We start from the raw sequence: 25,797 nt of genomic DNA, 5'->3' as shown, positions 1-25,797 counted from the left end.
GCTCACCTTGTGTTCCACTGGAAGACGGTTGGAAACGGAGGTTCTTTCCATATGGTGTGATTACTGGAAAAAAAGATATTATCAAACAAGGTTTAACTAAATATGACAAACCTGATAATAAGTCTAAGCTAGATCCTTATGGAAAGAATCAATTTGGTCTACTATAAGTCTATAAAATGAGAAAAACAATGTTTAAGCCAAACTTTTCCACCATTTAGGCTTCAAACGGTCTTCTTAGCTGCATTTAAGATAGAAATTTCAAAGGTTCCTTATGCTTTTTTTTTTTGCTGTCCGTCTCCCTTCTTTAGAAATGATTTAATTAACAGCCCTCTATCCTATCATTCATTTACTGAAAAGAAAATATTCAGTTTCTTAAATCTTGTTCTAATCAGAAGATTTTAAGTACTATTTAATTTTCAATCTGAGGTGATTATAAAGATATGGGGACATAGCTGTAATTTTTAATCACAAAACCTATAAAAGAATATGGAAGACCTAGAGCAATTGCTCCTGTGTGGATCTGAGAAGTTAAAATGCCTTTAATACATTTCTCTCCTTGTTAAAAGTGTGTGAATACTTGTAGAAAAGTGACTTATTCTTAAGAAAGTTTGCAGCAAAGAAGCTGCCTTAAAGATTTCGTTGTGATCACAAAATCTTCGTAAAGCGGTCTATTATCCGTCATCTGAAGGAGGAACTCTACAGCACACATACTTGATCATGTGGTTGGCGTAGGAGTTGGAGCAACATGTGGTGAACTTGCAGAAGGAGCAGTGAACCAGCGTAGGGAAATGGCTGTCAAGCTCTTGAACCGATTTCAGGCACTCCACGCAGCGCTGAGATGGGTCAAAGTCACTGAAACGTAAAAAGAAAAAGACGCTTCTGAGTTATAACATCATCTCTTCAGTGCAGACTGACTGCTTTAAGTTCCAGCAGGTTTGGTTCAATTTTCATTCAATGTATTTAATGTAATTCAAATACAATAATTTACTTAAATATCCAAACTCAAGCAAAACTAAAACAAACGTCATGGGTTAAAAAAAATGATGTAGATTTCATTATCATCACTAAAAGGCTCAATGGAAGCTTCAGATGCAGGACTCTACTGTAAGAAGAGGCAGCAAAACAGGTAAAAACTACTTTTTCAGCAGCTCACTAAATAAATCAACGCTTTAACTTTATCACTTAAAAAAGAAAATACACTTGGGTTTGTGAGGCTTACGGAGAAAACAAGTTTCCTTAAAAAATAGTAATATCTCAGGCCGCCCAGGTCAGCATTTATGCATAAAGAGCCACTTGGTAAGCTATAAACAGACGGAAACAAAGGTTTATACTGTTGTACTGAGGTCATGACATTAAAGTGATTTATGTGCAGTTTTAAACATTCCTAATTTATGCCTCAGTTGATTTAAATTTAGGAACTGAGAAATGTCAAGGAGACCAAAAAAAACAAAAAACAAAATAAATCATACACAGTGTTCAGTCCACAGAAGAAAATACAAATCAAACTGTGTATTTAGTCTTTTATTCTACATGAATATAAATTAAACACTGTTTATAAACCTTACAGTCCAAGAATCTTCCTCCGTTGAGAGCCATTAGTCACAGATCTGTGATGTTTACTTTGGGAACTGTTCATCATTAAATAAAGAAATGTAAACTTTTCAGCTGTTGAAGGAAATTGAAGGGATTTAACCTCTGTGAACCCTGAAAGGATTCAACTTGGAACAGGAATCATTTAAGCGTGAGTTAAAAATGATCAGAGGAAGTTGATAGGACATTATTTCCATCCAATTATTTATTACATGCCTCAAAGTTAGACCTGAAATAAACATTTAACAGTTAAAAAGCTTTTAGGATTAAAGAACTTTAGGCTTTACTGTTTTTTTTCTTTAAGTGTTTGCTGTTGCTTTCCATAAGTATGTTTTTTATTCAGAATTTTAACCTGCAACAGTTTTATTACACATTAATATAAAGCAATTTGTTTCTGTTAAAATCCACTGAGGTCAAATCAGTCAATGTGAAACCTGAAACCTCTGGTTTAAACGTTTCATTGAGGAATTATTCCTGGCTAAAACATTAAGGATAAAAAAGGAGTTTACATTTGTTTTACTTCGTAATACCCAGAGTTTTTCTTTTCCTTTGATACGTTTTTACTAAGACTTGAAGATGTGATGTGATGGATTAAAATAGTCCTACCTTCCAGCCTTGAGACCAGAGAGAAGCGTTCCCAGACGTTCCGCTGGTCTCTCCTCGGGAACTTCCGGTTCGACGGGGAGTGGGGCAACATCGACCACCTGTAAAACAAGCAGCATAAAAATAATAACATAAGAGAAAAAGTTGCAGACCTTGAAAGGAAAATAAATGACATCAAAAAATAAAACACCTAATTAAAAAAAGTACAGGCCTAGTTCATATACATGCACACATACACCTCAGTGAATTAGAAATAATGCAAAGAAAAAATAAATAATGATAGTTAGAATTTGTCAATACAATATTAATAAAAAAATAATAATAACTTCAGGAAGGATATGAAATATATATTTGGTATAATAACAAGGGTGGCGGAATAAAACAACAATAAATCGGACTGTTTGGGTGGCTGTTTGACTCCGGATTATTTTGTTAGCCAAACTGGCCACTCTGTGGTTTTAGTTCTGTCAGACCTAACAAGTAGGGCGATCAGATGTTGCTTTTTCAGCTGTGCGTCTCTTTTGCGACTCATTTTTACAGTGTTGCTTTACATCCCACTCCCCTCGTATCAAATTTAAAAATAACCTTGGCAAACTTCACAGGAAGCTCTCTGAGAATCACCGTTACTGGCTCACCCAGTTATAAACCCTTCCAGTCTTAATGCAGCAGCATTTTATTCTTTTTAAACCATATTTTCCATTTACCTGTTCCGTTTATGATTTGGGCCACTCATGCAGCTCTGCTTTCTTTGCATTTAGCAAGAGCACCTATTTCTAATTTGGCCCGGTCAAATGCAGGACAATCTCACATAAATCAAGACATCCGGTCAGGCTACTAAGATCTGTCTTTATTATAATGGACTATCAGATTCTTGTTTGTTGACTGGACGGCTGGGTTTGCATTACGAAGCGGATTAGGTCATATTGAACAGAGAGAAGCGCTTTTATGTAATATCTGCAGGGATCTCTTGTTGGACCTCCTCTCTTATCACTCTACCTGCTTCCTCTTGATACAATTCTTTTCAAAGTATGGTGCTGCTTCCCACTGTTATGCTAATAAAATCCAGAATTATGCCCCACAAAAATCAGAAAAATACTTCCTGACAACTATCTACTGGAGTGCAGTAGTTGGATGTCTAAACCCTATGCTGTTGTAGAAATTAAGGCATAGATGTCTCTTAACTTCTTGTGCTTTAATGCGAAGGTTTGGTTGCTTGAGCCAAGTAACTGATAAAATTCTAGTTGATATCTCATAAGTCTATGTATGACCCTTCAGCAACAAACTTTGGTATAACTTTGGTTTTAGTCTTTAATAAGACCTCTAGCTTAGCTCTTTGATTAATTCTAGCTTGTTTATTTAAAAAAAATGACCAGAGCAAAATGATTTCTTCATTTGCATCACATTGAGATTTTAATCAATGTTTTTATCGGAACTTGTTTAGATTCTTGAAAGCACTTCATGCATGGCAGCCAGAAGTCAGTAAATCAACTGATCACAAACAGACTTAAATTTGAAGGAGACTGGACTAGACAAAGACTCCATGTTAAGTGTCTTAAAAAAAAAAAACTGAGTATCTTGTTGCCTTCCATTTTAACCCTATTTGTGTTTGCCAAGACCAGGATGATGGAGAATTTACACAGGCATAAATTAACTGATATGAGTAGGAAAGATACTGCTTGGCTTTAAACTGGTCCAACAAAACCAGAGCACATGTCTCAAATGTTGCCATCACTTCAATCGCTTCCAGTTTACCCTGTCCTCTGTTCTGTAACAGCGTTATAAATAAAGGTGGATTTGATTATTAAAATGTACTTCTCTAGAATATTTCAATCTTAACTCTATAAAAAAAATTTCTCCTGCTATTGTTTTAAAAGCTTTGACTTTACATCCACAAACTGAAGAAGAACCAAGTCTTTAATGTTAAAGACATTAAAGAGGGGGAAAAAAATACTGTATGCCATGGCTCTAAGGCTTTGGTGAGGTATTTAAATACACCGCTAACCTTTGAGGGAATGTACAATTTGCTCAGCTCCTTGTTCCTTTCAGACGCTCCAACTACAGAATACATCCGAACAGTAACCTGAAAAGAAACAAAAAGGTTAAATCATGATCCCAAGTTTAAATCAGAACAAATATCCACCAAGATTGAATCCAGAGGAAAAACCTATTTAGAGAATTTCTGATTTCTGAAACTTTTAAAAATACAAACTAAAGGTTTAAAAAACACTGCTGATCCATTAAGATTTTATCTTGGTTTAAATTGTTTTCCTCTAGCTGATAATGTAAAAAAAAATAAGCTGAATGTGCAAAAGATAAATGTATTGATAGATGCATGATGGACAAACTCATGGATCATCAGGAAAATAGACAAATGGATGGACCCAAGATCAACGGACAGAAACTAATGGATAAATGAAACAGACTTTCAGCTGGATGGAAGGATAGGGAGGTGGGCTAATCAATGGGTGTCTAAATATACGAATGGATGGATGATTTGGTGATGGATAAAACTGTGGATGATTGATTGGATTAGTGAACGCAGTTTTAGATAAATGGATGAGGGAATAAAGGGATTTTCATTCAGAGCAGGAAAATATTTTTGCAGACTTTATATGTACGTAAGATCACGGTTCTCTTTTTAAGCTGGGCGTACACTGTGTGAATTTTTCAATCGTTGCACGCAGCTACTGCTCACACTGTACAACTAATCAGACTTAGACTTCTTTATTTGTCATTTTGTATGCACAGAGTGCATACAGAACGAAATTGCGTTACATACAGCTTATGAGCATTGCATTGATATTTCAAATGGCACGAGTTATACAAAAAGTGCAGCAGTGGTCAAAGTGTAAACAGTGCAGAGGACAAAGACAGTGTGCAAATTATAAAGACAGTGTGCAAATTAGTGGGTTTAGTCGTACAGTGTGAGCTTACAGCTCACAATGTATGTGCGACCCGACGCTTTAATGCGATCTGCCTGCTCACACTGCACGACTAAAAACCATGTCAGACTCGGCTCTGCGGTGAGCTGGAGCTGCTCTGACCCGTCTATCCGGAAGCCAAACAAATACCGTAATTTTCGGACTATAAGCCGCGACTTTTTCCCCATTTTTCGACCTTGCGGCTTATATAACAATGCAGCTTATCTATGGACTTTTACAGCTAACGGCCACTAGGGTAATACCTAAATCTATGGATTTTACCATCCACCATGTTGACGTCACATTTGCTTTAACACATAAGTACGGAAGCCGCACGCGTGGGGATGTGGAGGTCCACCGGAAGCAGACTTCTACTGCAAGTGGTATGAGACAGAACGACCTCGAGAAAGATGCGGACATTGCGAGTGCAAGACAGTTTGGGTTAAACATAAAAAACCTGCGGCTTATAGTCCGGTGCGGCTTGTATATGTACAAATCATGCAATCTAGCTTCTGCGGCTTATATTCAGGTGCGGTAATAGTCCGAAAATTACAGTAGAAGGGGAATATGAAGCTCACTAGAGTGAAACGAGCTGCCTTGGCAATTTTGTGCTGAAAGCCCTGACTTGCCCTGGCTGAGCAAACGTGGCTACTACGGTTGTCAATTTTACAGACAGAACTGCATTTCACTCATTGCGTCCCTGCCACGCTGCTGTGTTTACATCTGAAAGGAAGAATAAAAAGAAGAAATTCTTTGCTCATGCGCCCTGGGCGATTTTCCCATGACGGTCACGGCCTCAAGATTCCTGATCAGGAGGTGGTCGTGAGTGGCTAATTGCCGCTCGTAACACCCTGTATACTACACAACTCACGACGCACGATCAGGCTGAAAGTCGGCCCGACCGAAAGATTCTCGCTTGACTGGAAAACGCTGTGAAAATGACACAGTGTACGCCCAGCTTTAGTCAAACTTGTTTGGTTTTAGAGTTCTGTAGTTTTTCTGTAGGAAGCTAAAACGGTGTTTAGATGATTACTAGAAGACCTAAAAGTGACATTTGGCTGAAAAAAAATGTAATATCAGTTTTTTTTTTTCTTTTGGCAATAATCTTCCAGAACAGGGAATTTGGAATAATAATCTGACAGACTCTATCCGGGTTGTGCAGAGATGAGACGTACCTTGGTTCCAGGTTTGAGTCCACTAAGCTGAGGGGGAGTGACGTGAGTTTTATGATACAACTCTTTGTGTTCTGCCCGTTCTCTAACATACAGGAAGTGAAGTCGACACTTGTCACAGCTGAGCATCTGTTTTTTCTGTAAACACAAACGGCATTATTGCACAGCAGCAGATCTCACAGCGGGACGTTCCTCTTGGTTTTAGCTACTCAGCAGATGGGTTTACCTGATGCCGGGCAAAATGCTGCTGGTAGCAGGTGCTGCTGTGCAGAACTTTGAGGCAGTATCGACACAGCAGGTCTCTGGTGTCAGAGTGAGCCTCTCTGAAGTGGGACCAGACGTCAGAGTAGAAGGACGACCGAAACTCGCACACCTGCAGAAAGAGAGCAGTAATCAGTGACAGATGGTAGGGATGCTGACGAGTAGGACTGCAACTCCATCAAATAGTTTTACAATTGATTGGTTAATAATTGGATAGCAAAAGGTGTCTTACAGCGGATTTCTAAAACAAAGCAGGACTAAGAAGGTTTTTCTTATATGCAGTGTTTAGATTTTTGCAATTTTAGCACAATCACTGCTCTGAGTTTGTTCATCTTCCAGCTAATGGCATCGGTTAGCGTCAGTACACTAAAGCTGGCAATTAATTAGAAACTAAGTTGACCGTTTAAATAATCAATAATTGTTTCAGCTTTAAGGATGAGGCCAAGGCTCTAGTACGGGCATTTTGTGACGGACCTGGCAGGCATAGGGCATCTCTCCTGGTTGATGAGTGCTCTTCATGTGATAGAGGAGGGCAGGTTCATTTTCAAACGAGAGCTCACAGATCTTGCAAATCACTGCAACAACAGAAAAACAATTACAGAGCGTCAATAAGGAGATTAAAGTTTAATTTTTAACAAATAAATATTGGTTTGTCAAGTCTCTCAGCAGGTTAGGAAACTTTGGAACTAATCAGCATGTTTGGTATCAAATCTTCTTTAAGGTACCAATAACCTCAAATGGTTGGATATTCTAAACTAACTTGGTTAATCCACTTCAGCGGATTTGGATATTATGTTTATCTCTGTTCTCTGCAAGGTGCTGATAACTGGCCCTTTTTAGACAATATTTAACATATGGATGGAAAAAATTTGATGTATGGATGGAAATATGAAGAGATCGATGGATCAAACCAGTTCTTAAACAAGAAAAACATGGATTGAAAAAAATTTAGATCAATCTGAAAATAAGTTATTGTATTAATGGACAGAGGGGTGTTTATTGCAATTATTTAACAAAGAACCTGAAAACATTAACATGAAGCTTGTGTCTGTTTTCTGGCCTTAGAGTCCAGGTCTCTGTTAACCCCAATAATAAACTGTGGCTATAGAAATATTTTTATTTTTTATTTATTCGTTTATTTGATAGGGACAAGTATGTTTCATGAATCATGTCACACACTACAACATTTTAGCTAAGGCTAATTCTCAATGCCTGTCCCCATTTAGGCTTTTACACAAAACACAGTGACTGTACACAAGGCACAACAGAACAAATTACACACTAAAACATCACAGATACAAGATCAGGACAGTTAGATTATTAATGTTCATATGTCTGACCTCTCAATAAAAAGTCTTTAAGTTTAGGTTTAAAAAGGACCCAGTTTGACTCTCCCTTTAGTTTTGCAGGTAATGTATTCCATGTTTTGGTGCCTTGTACAGTGAAAGCTGATTGTCGTATGGACGTTTTGCATCTGGGTACTAGACAGTTTTCTCTGTGAGCTCCTCTTGTGACTGAGCCCACAGCTCTGAGAGGAACTACACAGTCACTGAAAACCTCAGGGGCCTGATCATGCAAGCATTTGTAAACCAGTTTTAACTTAGCAAATTTGACAAAGTTTTCCAAATTTAGCATTTTCAAATTGTTCAGACTAACACAGTAGTTGGACCTGATTGGTTTTTTATCTAAGATTTTTATAGCTCTATTATATATCATCTGAAGAGGCTTCATAGTAGTGCTTGTGGCCTGTGACCAAGAACTAATGCAGTAACTTAGATGGGAAAAGATCATGGAGTGCACAAAACTGTGAGCAGCGTGAAAAGGTAGGTAATCTCTAATCAGTTTGAATGTGTACAAGTTTGCTTTTGTTACTCTGGACACTTTTTTTTACATGGCTGTCAAATTTCAATTGTGAGTCAAGTATTAGTCCTAGATACTTGATTTCTGAGACCTGCTGGATTCTAGCTTCATTTATCTGTAAATTTAGTTCCTGAGATATAGGCTTGGTCCTAGAAGAGAACATTCAGAGACAGCCCTGCATTATGGAACCACACTGAAACAGTTTGTAGATGTCCTGACAGTTCATTAGAAACTGCTTGCACAGTCTTTCCATGGACATAATTTACTGCATCGTCTGCATATAACTGAAAACCTGCTGTTGGACAAGACTCTGGCAAGTCATTAATAGGGGTGTGGGAAATAATCGTTTTGGCGATATATCGTGATATTCGGCTTCCCAATATAATATCGATCTTTCACTTCTTAGTATCGATTTAAAAAAAAATAAAAAGGTTACATAAAACATTGATGGGAAAATGGGCTACCTCTGCACCACCACTCTAGCAGAAAGCGCTGTGGAGCCCTTTAACTGTGTGTGCAGCACCAAATCTGTATTTGAGGCAGTCACAGTGGAAGAAAACCCCAAACAACATGGATAATAATACCTAATCAATATTTTCTGATGAAAATATACAGCACTTGCTGTTTTATCTCATCATTTGATTTTGATAGCTGGGGAAAATATGGCAATATATAGTGATACTGCAATATCGTGATAATATCGTATCGTGACCCAAGTATCGCGACATGTATCGAATCGCAACACTCATGCCAATACTCACCTCTAGTCATTAATGTATAATGTAAAGAGTAGAGGGCCAAGGATGGATCCCTGTAGCACCTCCCTGTATTTATCTTTAAAAATTATGATTTTTCGTTGTTTATTGTGACACACTGATCTCTTCCTTCTAAGTATGATTCAAACCACTGTAAAGTTTTAGGTGAAAAATTTAATTTGGATAATTTTGCAATTAGAATTTTATGATTTAATGTATCAAATGCTTTTTTGAGATCCAAAAAGACTGTGACTACTATTTCCCCACTATCTATTGCCAACTTTATTTGTTCAACAAAATAACAGTTTGCTGTATCCGTTGAATAATGAGGTCGGAAGCCAAACTGATAAATGACATACGATAAAATGATAACCATTTGACAAACATGAGTTAAACGGGAGTTTTAAACAGAAAACCTTGATCTTTTGAAACCTTAAATATGGATAAATGTAAGAGCCACACATCAGTTCCAAAAATAAAAATGTAATAATCATTAGTGTACCAACAGACCTGTTAACTCGTCCTCACTGTGGACATCTTTCATGTGGGACTCTAAACTGAGCGGAGATGAGAAAATACGGAAACACTTTGGACAGGTGGATCCATCGTCGACATGCCCGTCTCCCTGAGACAACGTGAACATGTGCTGCTGCATGTGATCCATCAACCTGCACACACGCACAGAAAAAAATGAGAATTTAATGTTACATCAAAGATGAACCGCATTCACATCACACAGCGGATTAGATGGAGTTTGGACTTAAGGAAATAAGGTTGGTAAACATTTCCCACTGACGAGCAGGAAGCCAGGAGGAACAGTCACAAAAGAGAGATTGAAAGTCATCTTAAGCTTCTTTCATTTTCTAATGATTGCTCCAACAGTGGACCCACAAAGCTCCTTGGCAATTTCCCCGTAGCCCTTTCCAGCCTTGTGGAGGTGTACAGTTTTGTCTCTAGTGTCTATGGTCTCTATGGAGACTTTTGTCTTGCCCATGTTAGTAGCCTTTGTGCAGCTAACGACCTCAAACTGGTTAATCTATTTTAGCATAATAAATGGAGTGGAGGTGGACATTTTAAAGGCAGACTACCAGGTGTTAGAGGGTCAGAATTCTAACTGATAGGTGTTCAAATGCTTATTTGCAGCTGTATCATAATAATAGTTTTAAAAAAAATCATGAGTTCTGGAAAAAAAAAAATGTTTAGATTACAGGTGCTGGTCATAAAATTAGAATATCATGAAAAAGTAGATTGATTTCAGTAATTCCATTTAAAAAGTGAAACTTGTATATTATATTCATACATTACATACAAACTCATATATTTCAGATGTTTATTTTGTTTAATTTTGATGATTACAAATGACAACAAATGAAAATCTCAAATTCATCATCTCAGAAAATTAGAATATTACTGAAGACCAATAAAAACAAAGGATTTATAGAAATGTTGGCCAACTGAAAAGTATGAACATGAAAAGTATGAGCATGTACAGCACTCAGTATTTAGTTGGGCCTCCTTTGGCCTGTATTACTGCAGCAATGCGGCGTGGCATGGAGTCGATCAGTCTGTGGCACTGCTCAGGTGTTATGATAGCCCAGGTTGCTCTAATAGTGGCTTTTAGCTCTTCTGAATTGTTGGGTCTGGTGTATTGCATCTTCTTCTTCACAATACCCCATAGATTTTCTATGGGGTTAAGGTCAGGAGAGTTTGCTGGCCAATTAAGAACAGGGATACCATGGTCCTTCAACCAGGTACTGGTAGCTTTGGCACTGTGTGCAGGTGCCAAGTCCTGTTGGAAAATGAAATCTGCATCTCCAAAAAGTTGGTCAGCTGCAGGAAGCATGAAGTGCTCTAAAACTTCCTGGTATGTGGCTGCGTTGACCCTGGACCTCAGAAAACACAATGGACCAACACCAGCAGATGACATGGCACCCCAAACCATCACTGACTGTGGAAACTTTACACTGGACTTCAAGCAACGTGGATGAAGTGCCTCTCTTCTTTTCCTCCAGACTCTGGGACCTTGATTTCCAAAGGAAATGCAAAATTTACTTTCATCAGAGAACATGACTTTGGACCACTCACCAGCAGTCCAGTCCTGTTTCTCTTTAGCCCAGGCAAGACGCTTCTGACGCTGTCTGTGGTTCAAGAGTGGCTTGACACAAGGAATGCGACAGCAGAAACCCATGTCTTTCATACGTCTGTGTGTGGTGGTTCTTGAAGCACTCACTCCAGCTGCAGTCCACTCTTTGTGAATCTCCCCCACATTTTTGAATGGGTTTTGTTTCACAATCCTCTCCAGGGTGCGGTTATCTCTCTTGCTTGTACACTTTTTTCGACCACATCTTTTCCTTCCCTTCGCCTCTCTATTAATGTGCTTGGACACTGAGCTCTGTGAACAGCCAGCCTCTTTAGCGATGACCTTTTGTGTCTTGCCCTCCTTGTGCAAGGTGTCGATGGTCGTCTTTTGGACAACTGTCAAGTCAGCAGTCTTCCCCATGATTGTGTAGCCTATAGAACTAGACTGAAAGACCATTTAAAGGCTTTTGCAGGTGGTTTGAGTTAATTAGCTGATTAGAGTGTGGCACCAGGGGCCATCAATTTTGAACCTTTTCACAATATTCTAATTTTCTGATATGATGAATTTGAGATTTTCATTTGTTGTCATTTGTAATCATCAAAATTAAACAAAATAAACATCTGAAATATATGAGTTTGTATGTAATGTATGAATATAACATACAAGTTTCACTTTTTAAATGGAATTACTGAAATCAATCTACTTTTTCATGATATTCTAATTTTATGACCAGCACCTGTATGTCTCTCACAGTGGACATGCACCTATGATGATAACTTCCAACCCCTCCATGATTTCTAAGTGGGGAAACTTGCAAGATAGCAGGGGGTTAATATACTTATTTACCTCACTGTATCTGTGCTAATTTGTTTAATTTTTAACATGTTTATATTATGCCTAAACCTTCACTCAAATGGCAATATTAATGGCTCATTCATTCAACAGTTGAATTGAATTGGTAATAAAAATCAGCTGATACCCTCTGCCTAGGTATCAGATTAGACTGCGGAAAAACTGGATCAGTGCAAAACATACTTAAACCCTGTAGCCAGGTACTTTGCTTCATAATTGTAATTTCTGGTGCTTTCTTGTACATGCAACAAAAAATCAAATTTATACACCAACGTTCAGGTATTTCATTTGAAGCTTTCTTTGTAAAACACAATAAAAACTCCCAACTCGACATAAAGACTTGTCGCTCAGCAAACCCTGAATGCCTCAGCTATTAAAGCAGCACTAGGTTCCAAAAATCATACATATGAATGTGCTCCCTTTACAGGGCTGGTTATACTCCCGCAGCAGTGAACTTCACAGATATACGTCACAGATATTTTTGATTTATGCCCAATATTGAAGCGTGGTCTGCTCTATGTTATTCCACGCCACAACACAAGAGGGACAAATATGAACTAGCTGTGGGTGTGGATACGGCCGAGGCAGTGAGGAAGTGGGGACAAGTTTGTGCGACAACGGAGGGACAGCAGGGCGAAAAAGAGCGGGGATCCAGGTGGAAAAAGGGTCCCAGCATTCTCGCGCACCTCGCTCTTCTAGCCTTTATCTTCACAAGTCGTTTTCCACAATGGTGGTCATACAAACAAAACAAGCCGGTAATGTACCAAACATATTGTAGAGCGGATGTAGATTTGACCAATCAGAGGCCTCCTGTCTGAGGCACTGTCTGCGGTCATCTACGATTTTGGAGAGGTGCAGCAGAGTGTCTGCGGAAGGGACGGACGCACATTTGCGTTCACTGCGACACACAGACGACCTGGTTTCTGAGTATAAATCAGCCTTAAAAGGGAGTGGGACCCTGCAAGGGAGGGAACTTTCATTATGACATTGGTGACTTAAAACAGCTTCCACTGAAAGCTAAACTTAACTATTACTTCAGAGATTATGCTGAAGATCTGTTTATTATTCAGCTATTATTTAATTTACATTTCATTTCTGGACATTTTTTTAAAAGAAACATAATTTAGAGCTATTATAACACTGCAATATTTTTATTGAAGGTTAGTATTTAATACCAGCCATTCCTAGTTTCAACACATTTCTTCTGTAATTCCTTGGTTCTCACTTCGTTTTAGTACAATTTGACAAATCTGCTGCTTTAAACATAAGATGTAGGAAATGCTCTGGATGCACAGATGGATGGATGGAAGTTGACCTGTCATCATGTCTCATGTTTGAATCTCACCTGATGTTGTTGCTGAGCACGGTGGAGCAGTGGATGCAGTGGAACCCTTCTCTGAACTCCAGCAGACTTTCTTTATCTGTGCTGATTCCAGGGGCACGGCCATAAAAGAAATCCTCCACCATTATCACCAGTTTACTGGGAGGATAGTCTGCTAGTTGTAACTGGCCGCCTGGACTGAGGGTGGGGCTCGTAGAGCCGCTATGCTCATCTGACTGGCTGTCATCAGAATATGTGCGAATTCTCCGAGGAGGAGTGAGGACTTTAGGCTTAAGGAGGCAAAACAAACAGAGTTATGTCCAAAAATGCGTGTCAAAGACAACAGCAGGACTTCAACTACTCAGCTTTGAATAATCAGCTCAATTCCCAGAAATGAAAAAAATAATTGTACTGAAAGTATTAACTCACTGGAGAGAAAACTGCTTGTTGAATGTGGGGTTCCTTGGCGGAGAACGGAGGTTCTCTACTGAGCTGAAAGGCCTTCTTCAGAAATCTGACCCTTCTGAGGCGTTTCAACCTCTGCTTTTTCATATTAATCAGACCTTCAGCGATGGCGGGGGAACACATCTGAGGAAGCAGGAGGAGGAATGTTATTTGCTTTAAAAGAATATATATAAAAAATGTAGGACTGGGCGATATGACCTCAAATCAGTATCACAATAAATTGGGCAGTTTTACCTCGATAATGATAAATGATCCTCTATCAGAAATAAAGGCATGTGCAGGAAATGCAACTTATCTATTTATAATTTATTTATTGAATAAATTACATTATATATTACTTTCAATTAAATATTTAAGTCTTGTACCCATTCAGTTTAAAACATTCAACAATGTCTCATTGAACAGTAGAAAAATGCAACCTGTCTTGCAAACATTTTTGCTCAAAGGTAATGGAGCATTTTGCACATCTTTGAACTCAACAGCGTGGCTGTGCAGTAGGTGAAGGAGGCTGGATGTGTTACTTTGAGTAGACAGTTTCCAGACAAACTTTGCATTTGGTGTTCTTTTGCTAAACATCTATGGTGTAATTTTGGTGCTACCGTACTGAGCATGCATTGAGCATACAATGTGCATTTAAACTTGCACACCATCACTCAAAACCGGTCTGCCACACGCTCAACTCTGACAACGTGCTCTCGACAACTTCTTTTCGCACTCAGCTTCATCTCTGCTCCACAGAATTAATTGACGTAATTTTGTTTACAGCTGTGTGAGACACTTCCTCACTGGACTCATCCGCCATTCTCTTTGTTTACGCTTCTAATTGGATCGGTGGAGTCACATGATTCCCCATATACTGCAGTGTCTTAAAGGGGAAGGAAATACCAGCTATCAGCGCACACATAAAAAAAAAAAAAACGGCAGAATTATTTACAGTATTTACCATCATGGGAGAATTTGAGCCGGTTATCATAGTTGATGACGGTAACGGTAAAAATGTGGTTTATTGCCAGGCCCTAAAAGTATGTATATAATAGCTTTATTACAGGACTTACACACATAAATCCTCGCAGCTCTGTGATGAGCTTGTACTGAGATTTGCAGAGCTGACAGTCGGGAGGAGCAGCAGCTCCGATCTCACCTGAGGGAAGAAACACAAAACAGACACAATTGAGTATTGAGTTTGCTCTTTGTGAACTACAAGCGTTAATTTGTTTTAGTGTGATTTTAAGAGAAAAACAAAACATCCTAGCATATATTTTTTAAGAGGGAATAAAATTACTTCATTAGTAAAATACAAAGAATGCAGTGTTTATTCTGATACACCTGAATAGCATCATACAGTTTAGAGCAGGGCGTCAAACTGGTTCCAGAAAGGGCCGTGTGGCTGCAGGTTTTCTTTCCAACCAAGCAATAGCACACCAGACTCCAGTCAACTCATCAAGTGAGTCCAGTCTTGAGTTAGTCAACATGATGACTTAATGAGATGAATGGAGTCTGGTGTGCTATTGCTTGGTTGGAAAGAAAATCTGCAGCCACACGGCCCTTTCTGGAATCAGTTTGACATCCCTGGTTTAGAGCCTGGTTAGGTTCTCAAAATATCTGAATCCTAAACATCTCAGTATGTGATCAGATTATTTAAAAAGGGAGGAAGTAGGGCACAAATATCAAGACTTTTCACCATAACACCATGTTTATCAGAGAAACAAATTACATTGGGTAAGGTGGGAGAAACTATTGTCAGGAAAACCAATTGCGCAACAAAGCAATACGCTGAAAATTGGAAGAAGAAGCCATTATTTAAGGAAAGACCCAAGTTGACTGGTTTATAATTTGTTACAAGATGTGTGGGTAAGAGCAAAAGTGAAACTAAGTGGATGGATCATAAAACCATTACAGTGAGACAAGCTGAGGGGAGGATTTCCTTCAACTGGGACATGGCTGCAAATGGGAAGATGGATTGAATTATAAGGAATAATGCTTTAAATTTGTGTGTAGGTTCACCTTTCAGCAGGATGACCGTAAACATACCGCTAAAGCTACTACAAAATCCTTTAAAGAACTTTAATGTGTGAGAATGGCCCAGTTAAAGTCCTCACCAAAATTTGTGGTAAGACTTTTAAATAAAAGCTGTTCCCAAAAGCTCCTTATCCAACCCTACAGCCTCTACATGTCCTGGTCTGGTGGGAATGCACCCTGGGAGGCTTAGAACGATAATTAAGTATTGACCAAGGGGACTGGATAAAAATACATGCCGTACTTTATTTAGGCTCAATTTAAAGATATTATTTCAAATAAAATCCCAACAAAACATAAATACAGTAGAAATTAGTTTAATAAAACATGGCAAACTGAAAAAAAATAAAAGGAATTAATATTGTAGCAAAACAATATTTTGTAAAAGCTTCAGTAATGAACTAATAAAACCATGTAGTTATAAAGTTAAGTTAAGATCTGGAACCTAATTCTGACCTTTGCGCAGCAGTTTTTCAGGCGCTGCGAACCTGCTTGGACGAGGTTTATAACTGGATCTCTTGGGTTTCGGGCTTGAGGTTTCAGCAGAGGGGCGAGTTTTTTCTGACTTCTGAGAAGGGGATTTTAGGTTCACACTGTGGTCATTCAGAACCTTCTTGGCTGCCTCACCCGAAACCACGCCTGGACCAGAAAATATAATCAAGTTTAAGTTAAAAAAAAAAACAACAATACATTGTTTCTAGACATAAAGCTGGTTTTATTACCTGTGATGATGGGGACAGGTCCAGATCCTGGAGGACATGAAGGAACAACAACAGGAGAAGGAGGTGGACGAGCCAAGGAGGAAGAGGAAGTCAGAGAGGCTGTGGTGTTTATGTAGCGGGTTCCTAAGGGACTGTGGAGGGTCAGGGTGACAGGGATCTGGATGGTAGTGAAGCCACTGGCCGAACCTTCAGGATGAGACTGCAGCCTCAGCTCTGCACCATTACCTGCAGGAGAGAAGATTTGGTCAGAATGATGGAGTCAAACCACACGTTAACAAAACTTGTAAGACGGTTCTAGAACCCATTTCTACATTGGTCACACAAGCATGAAACCTGAAAGTTTTTCTCAAGACAACCCAACTCAGAAAGACTTAAACTGACCTCCAGGTAGCAGATGAATGGGTCGACCATTAACTGCAAAGCCCAAAGTCGTTCCTGCGGGCTGGAGACACAACAACTTTGAAACTGGACACAAGTTAAAAGTCTACAGATGATCCGTCAGCGCCTCCGGTGCAGAAACATTTAAGTGGAAATCATTTTGAAAAGATGTCACTACCTTAATGGGAATGGATGGTGTGGTCACTGGTTGGGCTGGGATGGGAATGATCCTGACTGGTTCAGGGGTTCCTTCCCCTGCATGTTTTGTCACACTGACAGAAGCAGGCTTTACTGCAAACGGACACATGCAGGTTTTAATGTCATTGTAAGAAACATCCCAGTGGTAATATTATATTTCCTGCATCACACATTTAGCCTTCCTGGATAACAAAGCTGAGCAATTAATCACATTTTATGGGTTTAAGATTGGATTTTTGGTAAGTCAGGATTTGTTTTCCCATCAATCAATTCTTTGTCCCTCAATAGTTCAGTGGGAGATCAGTTCATCACTTTTCCTTCTTCGATGTGTATTTATAACTTATGAACTAGCTGACTGTGTAACCCCAACAACAGCAAAAATGTAGTGTTATTTTTCCCTTGCTTGTTATGAAACATTGTCTTAGAGCATTTTCACAGCTTGAATTTTGTTGCACTTTAACTTAAGGCCAACTTCAGAAGGGGATGATGGAAATAAAAGCTAGTTTTTGAAAGTAATGCAAGTTGTTTGACATTTTCATAACAAAAAGAGAGAAAAAATACAGAGATTAGATGTTTAAGTCATCTCTTCCAGCCCTACTAGATTGTATGACTTATAACATATTTAGAACCCAAAAATGAATCAATGGGCAACGACATAAAAAAGGCACCGGTAAAAAGAGTTTAAGAGTTATTAGTATCCCTGTAAGAAATTTGTTTTACACTCTGATACACTGAAATAAATACATGACTCTGAACTCCAACCTTCATCCATTCTGTCCTGTTCTTAGTGGTTCGTGGAGTTAAAGAGATCGGCAGGTAAGCAGCCCTTCCCTTCCTGCTGCAGCTTTCAACTCCTCACCTGGATGCAGCAGCTGTGTAAAGAACAGTAGCATTAGACAAAAATTCTCTAAAGAAATAAAAATCACAAATTCAAACGTTTTATGATTTTAGCTATTCTTAAAACAAAGCATGGCTGATGCCGGCTAAGTCCAGTCCTTAACAGCCAAAGCCCTGCATCCTTCAGAAGTTTACCGGACATAAACAGATAGGTATGTAATTGACCCCTGCACAATTTTGTGACAGCCTGATGCCTTTTTTAGCACATCCAAATACATCAGGGCATGATCAATCTGAGGTCCAAAGTGCCTACCCTTGATTTCAAGTTCTGTCAAAAAAAAAAAACAAAAAAAAACACGTTAGTAGTATTATGCTTCTGATTAATTGTTCCTTTCTCTTAAAGGCCTAAACGGTAAAAACGGAACACTCTTGCTCTCTGTAAAGTTGAACATATCAAAATAATCTGCATTTTGTCAATCAAGATGCTTAGGATTATAAACACATGAGAATTTAAGTTAAAGGAATAAGATAAAATGGCAATGACAATGGCAACACAACATGCATCTGTTTAATATGATGCATGTATAATTTAAACTAAAATCATGCTTTCTTTTTTTTATTAATATAACATAAACCAGATTCTTTCCCCCAGCAAGTAAATAAAGAACATGTGGCTCTTAAAAACAGCAAACCTTTATAATGCAGTAATAATTAGATTACAGCTGTGATATCTATGCCAGTAAACGCTGTGTAATTGGAATGGATCTACCAAAGCATATTAAGACACCAAAATGTCTTGCTTTCTTTTAAAAATGTAGGACAGTAATACAGTCTTAAATCCATGATTGGGGTCTTTCAACATCAAGAGAATCAATTTAGGGCAGCAGCCACACATCAAACGTACATTATGACCCTCAGTTTATTTATCTTTGTTCCCCTTTTCATTCAGAATAATTAGCAAAATCTAAACCATTGAAAAAAATAAGAGAAACTCCAGCTCAAGGGTAAAACTCTGCACGGACCCCATTCCTCATGGAATTAAAAATGATTTAAAAGGTTCTGCTATGTGAAGCAATGTCTGTTTGTTTTGAAGGTTAGCTAAAAACAAGTGGGGCTGGTAACACCTGATTTTGTAATAAAAAGAGCTCAAAGCAATAAACAAGTCCAGATACAAGATAAACTCGGACGAAAACAAGAGCTCTCACCTTAAGAACATCTAATATTCAAGACATTTCAATTCAGCACAAATATCTGAATTCTGTTTTCACCCACAGCAGAACAAATAATAGCAAAGAGCAGCACTGATTCTTACCAACTTGTGTTCTCAACTGGTATCAATATGCTACAACTTGATTAAATGTATTTTTTTTAAATACCTGCTTGTGTTTCAAGCTATTAATATTTTCAGATTTCTTTAAAGCCCTAAAATAACATTTCCTTTAACCATCTATCTTTCCTTATTTAAAGTATTTGATGCATTATAACAAGGGATGTTGAATGCTTTAATGTTGCAACACTTCAGCTTTAACAAATATCATTACTTGCAGGTTGCAGTTGAATAAATACTTTTTTTTTTATTAAATCATTTTGAGTTTGACACGTGCAAAATAGGGATAAACACACACACAAAACTAAAATTTAAGTTTGATTTTGATTTACTTAATTCCTTATAATATTTGATTTCACTTCTTCAGGATTGCAATTTGGGCTTGAATTTCTGCATCAGAGATAAAATACTCAGATCATATGAGAATATCTAGTTACAAAAGAGACACACAACCATCATAATCTGAATAGTGTGAGGTAGCACTTTAAAGTGTGTACAAAATAGGGCTGCAAATAATAAATATCTTTTAAAAATCTATTAGTCTGTTGATTATTTGTTAGATTAATCAATTAATAACCGGATCCCCAACGGTTCCTAAAAATTTTTTTTACGAAATTAAATCAAATGAAAACCAAGTTTTTCAATTTGAGGAGTTCTGGAAAGACACAAACTAGCATATTGACAGGAGAAGACTTTTTTTTTTATCTTAAATACAAAATGTTTACATAGGTTTTTTTTTTTTTTACAATTTTGATCGAATTATTGCTCTAACTGGGTTGCTCTGTCAGCTAAAAGCATGTTTTACAGTCTCTATACTCCACTAACGATTGAACAATTACTAAATTAGTTTATGATTTCAATAATCAATTAATCATGATTAATCCAATTAATTGTTTCAGCCCTAGTGCAAAACATACATGTACTTAGACGGTAGTAACAGGAGGCTCATATATGTTATGCCCCTCAAACAGAGCATCTGAGCCAAAAATATGTAAAATAAAAACCAGATAACTATTTTTGTAATAGAATTTCTATTACTTCCTATTTCTACTTTTCCCAGACTTGAATTTCTAGGTTGGTTTCTGGATTTATTATTTTTATATTTTAACAGAAATGTTCTTTAAAACGTTGAACCATAATAATTTACTGAATATGATGGGCTTTGTATTTAACCTGCTTGAATTATAAAAGATAGTGATCTTTTTTAAACCATGCTTTCTTCAGTTTTGCATGAAGTATTAGTTCATTTATGTTATAAATCAGATATAAAACACTTAATAGTGTTGTAGCTACAACCATTTTAAATCCAAAAACAACATGTGTGGATCAAAACATGAGGAGAAATTTTCTCCAACAGTGAAAAAGGGGGAAGAAAATCTGAATCAAACTGAAATATGTATTAATAAATCGCCAGATTTGGTTATTTTGACAACATGCAACCACAACCTATACCACAAAAAAAGAGAAATCACACCTGTCATTTGAGATATAAAGGGTGTTAGCTCCAGATTACAGCACTACTTCAGATACTGTTGCTTATCAATTCGAATTGTTCACTTTTTATCATTCTTAAATTTTGCAAACCCAATCCTATCCATCGTTTTTGCCAAACGCTGTTTAAAACTTTTGTTACAGAGATATTGACTATTTATACAAATCATCTACTTAGCTTTCCAATTAGCAACATAAGCTAACCGACAAATGCACCATTGAAAAACTGTTCAAAGAAGACACCCCAACCAAACAGCCATGTAGCATGCTAAGTGCTGAAGTTAATAACTTGACACTTACTTTCAGCCTAATAATACCGGCGTGTTTTCCAGAAGACGAAGGGCTCTCCCTGCATGCACGATCTTCCCCCAGCTGCAACCCCCTCCTTTCTGAGCCAGTTCAGGGTTGAGCTAACAAAGCTAACAATAGCCGAGCAGCTAACTGTTTCATTTCATAAACTCTATGTGATATAAGTTTGACAAACATACTTCCCGTGAACTTACCTTCTCTTCGCTTTTAATATGATAGCTAAATGATTATTCCATTAAAATTAAAATCGTTTCACGTCTGGTTTTAAAAAATAAAAGAATAATTATTCTCTAACCTACACAGCATTTCTGCTGTTAGCAGTTAGCAACAAAAAACACGTTGGAGGTTGGTATGTGTTGAGAAAGCCCTACCGTATTCCTCCGCGTCCTGTGTTCTGTTGCAGTTGTCATTGGTCGGAACTACGTTTAGACAGGGCGGAGTGACATCTGTCTGCGGGCATGCTAAAACCCTGGGGTTATTCTTAAATAATCGAATATCTTTTTGTGATGTGATATTCTTTTTCTCTGCCATTTTAAAATTAACTCATTACTCATACATTTACATTAGCTCAATCTTTGACTTTCTGCTGTGCATAAGAAGTCTTAATGTACACAACACATTATGGATTAGCTTGCACCTTTTGATGAAATCGCAACAAATAAAAAGTAATACATCCAGTGATTTCCCCTTGCGTTATTTTATATAATCATAACGCAAATAATTTAGCCAATAAGAACGTTTAAAATTAAATAACTCGCAGCTTTAGTGACAGATTTGTATATGCTAACAATAGTTAGCATGCATGCTAACATTAGTTAGCATGTACCTACTTGTAACAGATAAACCCGATAAAAGCTGATTTTAAAAAAATCTTTAGCATGCAAATAAACTGTCAAAAAGAAATTTGTCGAAGTTAAACAGCTAATTTAATTAAAATAATAATGCAGGAAATGCAAGCTAACAGTGATTAGCATGCACATACTTTCTATAAGAAATACATCGAGTGATTGATAAATTGCGTTATTTGTAAATACCTAGCCTAAAAAACAAGAAAAAATTACAATTTTGATTAAAAATAAAATAAAATTGATTGACATTTAACAGTTTTAGGAGTAAGCAAAAATAAAAAATAAAGGATTTTTGTATCATTTGCATGCTGATAGGGATCAGCACTGACCTCCATTTAAAATATAAACAATACACTTATACATGGACTGGTTATAAAAAAAAATAGTTTTTTTAATTGTCAGATCTGTGTAAACATCAATAAAATAGACTGAAGCACCACTGCTTATGGTTTTGATCAAATGTCAACTTGATGATGATTAAAACCTTGACTACAGGTTTTATTTTATTGTATTTTGTCACAACACATCTCATCTTAAGGCACTTTACAATTCACCAGATCATACAAGTCAAATTGATTCAAAGTAAGATTTTTAAGGAAAGCAAGTTGATTGCATCAACTCCAGCAGAACCAGGCTCAGTGTGAGCGGCCATCTTCCGAGGCCGACGGGGGTTCAAGGAGACAGAAGCAGAGATACCGGTCCAGGAAACACACAGCCAGGAAGACGAGCTCTGGGCCAGCTCCCATGTCAGAGGATGAAGAGAGCACATCCAGCCAGTCACAGTCAAAGAAACAGGACACTGGAAAAAACAGGCCAATCTCCAACATCTATAAACAAAGGTGCTGATGGCAGCAGCACAGCTGATATTTCTCTCAAATTATATAATTTTACAATTATACAAGTAAACTTATAAGTATTACCACCTAGGTGTAAACAACAGCATGGTATTAAATTAGATTTTTTTCTCAGCTGCTGCTAGCAGAGTAGCTTTAACACAAATATGTTTGCTTATCACATAGGCAAAATGAAATAAAAACATCTGTATTCAATTGTTTTCTCTTTTGGTCAGTGCCAATACTATTAATGTATCCAAAACAAAACATTTTTCTAAATAGTGTGACGTTTAGTTTAATTTAACCACTGCTACATCCTCACAAATAGATTAAATGCAACCATAATTTGTATTTATACAAAACATTATATATATTAAAAAAAACTCTGGCTCATAAAAGTCAATATCTATTATGTTGGCTATTTTTTTTTTATCAATGTGGAATGAACTTTAGATCTAAATGTAAAACCAGACAGCAATTTTGTTTTCATCTGGTGTCAGAAATGCAGACAAAAATATCATTCTAGATTTTCTCCGAAGTTAAATTGTCCAAGTTCCCAGTAAAAAATCCAGAAAATGTTCCTTAAAAGTGGAATTCTGATTAGACAAGTCACTCACTCAGCTCTTTATTTTTTTAAACTCTAATTTCAGATTCTGTAAGGCTCCAACAGGAATAAACACTTTATTGCAAATGTGTCACTTTTCATCTTAGTAACAGTCTTGATTTTAGTTAAGATTGACATTATTCCCAAATCTAAGGCATGCCACCATGGAAAATTTAAATGCAGAATTATTCATATTTCTATGAAATATAATTTATATAAAAACATATTTTTTATTAAATTAATTTTATATTATTTAAAATTTGCAGGTTTGTGAAATAGGGCCACTACTTTAAATTAGTATTCATGATCCTTTTACAACTATAAATACACTAACTACTGTCAGTAAAACAGAAAATAATTTACATGAACAAAAAAAATACCAAATAAGGAAAGGAAATGGGAAACTTTTTTTCCATTAATAATCAGCAATTGATTAATTAAAATAGATACTTTTAAGATTTCTATACATCACTTAAATTGGAAGAAACATTTGGCCAAAGATTATTGAAGTTATCAAGCATGTAAAGACTTCAGTTTCTCTAGTAGAAATAGAAAAAGTTACATAGTAAAAGTTTATTGTTAAATCTCAATGCAATATACCTTCCTCTCAAAAAAAAAAGGAGTCATCAATATTGCTAGAAATAAATGCATTTGATTTAGAAAATATCCCAAATGTTTTGTAACATTTTGTATTAACATACATTACAGACAAAACGTTAACTTAAATGACTGACAAATTCGTCTAGAATATCAAAATCTCTGAAAGAGTGACAACAAGAAGTAGGCAAAAAAAAAAAAAAAAAATCAAAAAAGGAGCATATCATGCCTTGATTTAAAGAGATTAACACAGAGATGAGAAACTAAGTCAATGGCTTGACCAGGCTACAAAGCCATTTTTAAAGCTTTCTGCCTTTAGCAAATCAAGTGTAATAGTGATAAACATTTACAGAAACGACATGCCTAGATGTTTATCGGCTCATCTAGGAGGTATTAAAAGATCTCAGAACAGCACATAAGGAAATTGCCTCAGATTAAATAATATTTAATCAATCAAAGAGAGAAAGTTCCAGGACCTCCAGTCAATGAAACCCATCATGCCTGTCGAGTGTCATCACTTCTTTGACAATTTGCCACACTAATAGGCATCAGACAAAAACTCAGCAAAGAAGAGCTGGAAGGAGAAGTGGAAAAAATGCACATGCCTCCTCAGCATTATGTTTTGTTAGTTTGTGCTGTAAAATTGCCTAGGTCACAAAGGCATGTTCAGAAATTTGCCTAAGTCATTTAATTCTGTCATGTTCCATGTTTGACTGACCTTGCTGTTTGTATGTCAAAAGACATCTGTTGTTACAACTTTTTTTATTAAAATTGTTCGTAAATATCATTTATTCAACAAATGGTTCAGTTTTTTGTGTTTCCTGAAAAATTGCAAAAAATGACTTAGGCAATTATTTTAAGAAGGTGACGATATGATAAAAGTAAAACCTGTTTGTTATTCATCATTGAAGAAAAGACTGGGCAAAAATGGCATCAGTGGCAATCTCCACTCCTTCCTCTACTTTTTTCAAAACCACTGCTGACCAAAAGGAACATTTGCTGTCTCTTAGTCACTTAAATAACATGCTGCTGCGGCTTTTTTCCACATCTCTGGTGTTGCTGCTATTTTTCCATATCCACTCCTGTAAAAATGTTCACAGCCGTATATTGATTATTTATTCTTCAGATGACTGCACAGTATTTATATTTGCATTGTACCGTATTGTATTTTCTATTCTCTCCCTCTCTCTTTTTATGTATATATATAAATATATATATATATATATATATATATATATATATATATATATATATATATATATATATATATATATATATATATATATATATATATATATATATATATATATATATATATATATATATATATATATATATATATATATATACATGTATGTAATTGATTTAGGAGTGGCCTCTTCATTGTCCATATTTAAATCCAATTAATATCCCATGAGGGATTTAACACACAGTTCATGCTTGAAAACACTCCTGGCTAAATTGAACCTTTCCTTCATAGGAGGGGTCACCGTTCCTCCCCAGGGATATAAAAGGCTTACTGTCAGTCATAACAGATGTTGTCCCAACCAAAAATTAAGTTATGTGAGTCAATTATGTTCACTTAGGGGAAGGTTGGTTTCAAGCTTTTTCTCAGTAGCTACATAATAATTTAAAAGTATGCAATTTATACGAATAGATAGGGTTTTAACAATTAAATGTGTGTGATGATCTGAAATATAAGTTATATGTGTGCAAATACATACATTTGTAAAAGGGCAACAGCATAAACATTGAAC

General features: G+C 36.7%; 1 protein-coding gene across 2 annotated transcripts in view; it reads right to left on the bottom strand.

Annotated features, from left to right (window-relative positions):
• pogza (pogo transposable element derived with ZNF domain a) overlaps positions 1-21,514 on the bottom strand; it is a 28,533-nt gene extending 7,019 nt beyond the window's left edge. Inside the window, exons 1-18 of one of the 2 annotated variants that reach the window (XM_038302181.1) lie at positions 21,353-21,508; positions 21,150-21,268; positions 17,957-18,066; positions 17,175-17,287; positions 17,000-17,060; positions 16,619-16,843; positions 16,353-16,535; positions 14,936-15,021; positions 13,845-14,003; positions 13,440-13,705; positions 9,673-9,830; positions 7,022-7,122; positions 6,513-6,659; positions 6,290-6,424; positions 4,196-4,273; positions 2,197-2,294; positions 712-852; positions 7-63 (exon numbers count right to left, since the gene is read on the bottom strand). In XM_038302181.1, coding sequence (XP_038158109.1) covers positions 7-63; positions 712-852; positions 2,197-2,294; positions 4,196-4,273; positions 6,290-6,424; positions 6,513-6,659; positions 7,022-7,122; positions 9,673-9,830; positions 13,440-13,705; positions 13,845-14,003; positions 14,936-15,021; positions 16,353-16,535; positions 16,619-16,843; positions 17,000-17,060; positions 17,175-17,287; positions 17,957-17,966 — 2,018 coding nt within the window. In that variant the 5' untranslated portion in view covers positions 17,967-18,066; positions 21,150-21,268; positions 21,353-21,508. Of the gene's footprint in view, positions 1-6; positions 64-711; positions 853-2,196; positions 2,295-4,195; positions 4,274-6,289; positions 6,425-6,512; positions 6,660-7,021; positions 7,123-9,672; positions 9,831-13,439; positions 13,706-13,844; positions 14,004-14,935; positions 15,022-16,352; positions 16,536-16,618; positions 16,844-16,999; positions 17,061-17,174; positions 17,288-17,956; positions 18,067-21,149; positions 21,269-21,352 lie in introns of both variants that reach the window. The other variant, XM_038302180.1, reaches the window with a different exon arrangement.
• Positions 21,515-25,797: the final 4,283 nt, after the last annotated feature.

Source organism: Cyprinodon tularosa, unplaced genomic scaffold (genome assembly GCF_016077235.1).
Source record: "Cyprinodon tularosa strain WSP-4 unplaced genomic scaffold, ASM1607723v1 ctg483, whole genome shotgun sequence".
Classification (NCBI taxonomy): domain Eukaryota; kingdom Metazoa; phylum Chordata; class Actinopteri; order Cyprinodontiformes; family Cyprinodontidae; genus Cyprinodon; species Cyprinodon tularosa.
The sequence above is the reverse complement of the archived record's forward strand: the minus strand, read 5'-3'. Positions and strand labels throughout refer to the sequence as shown.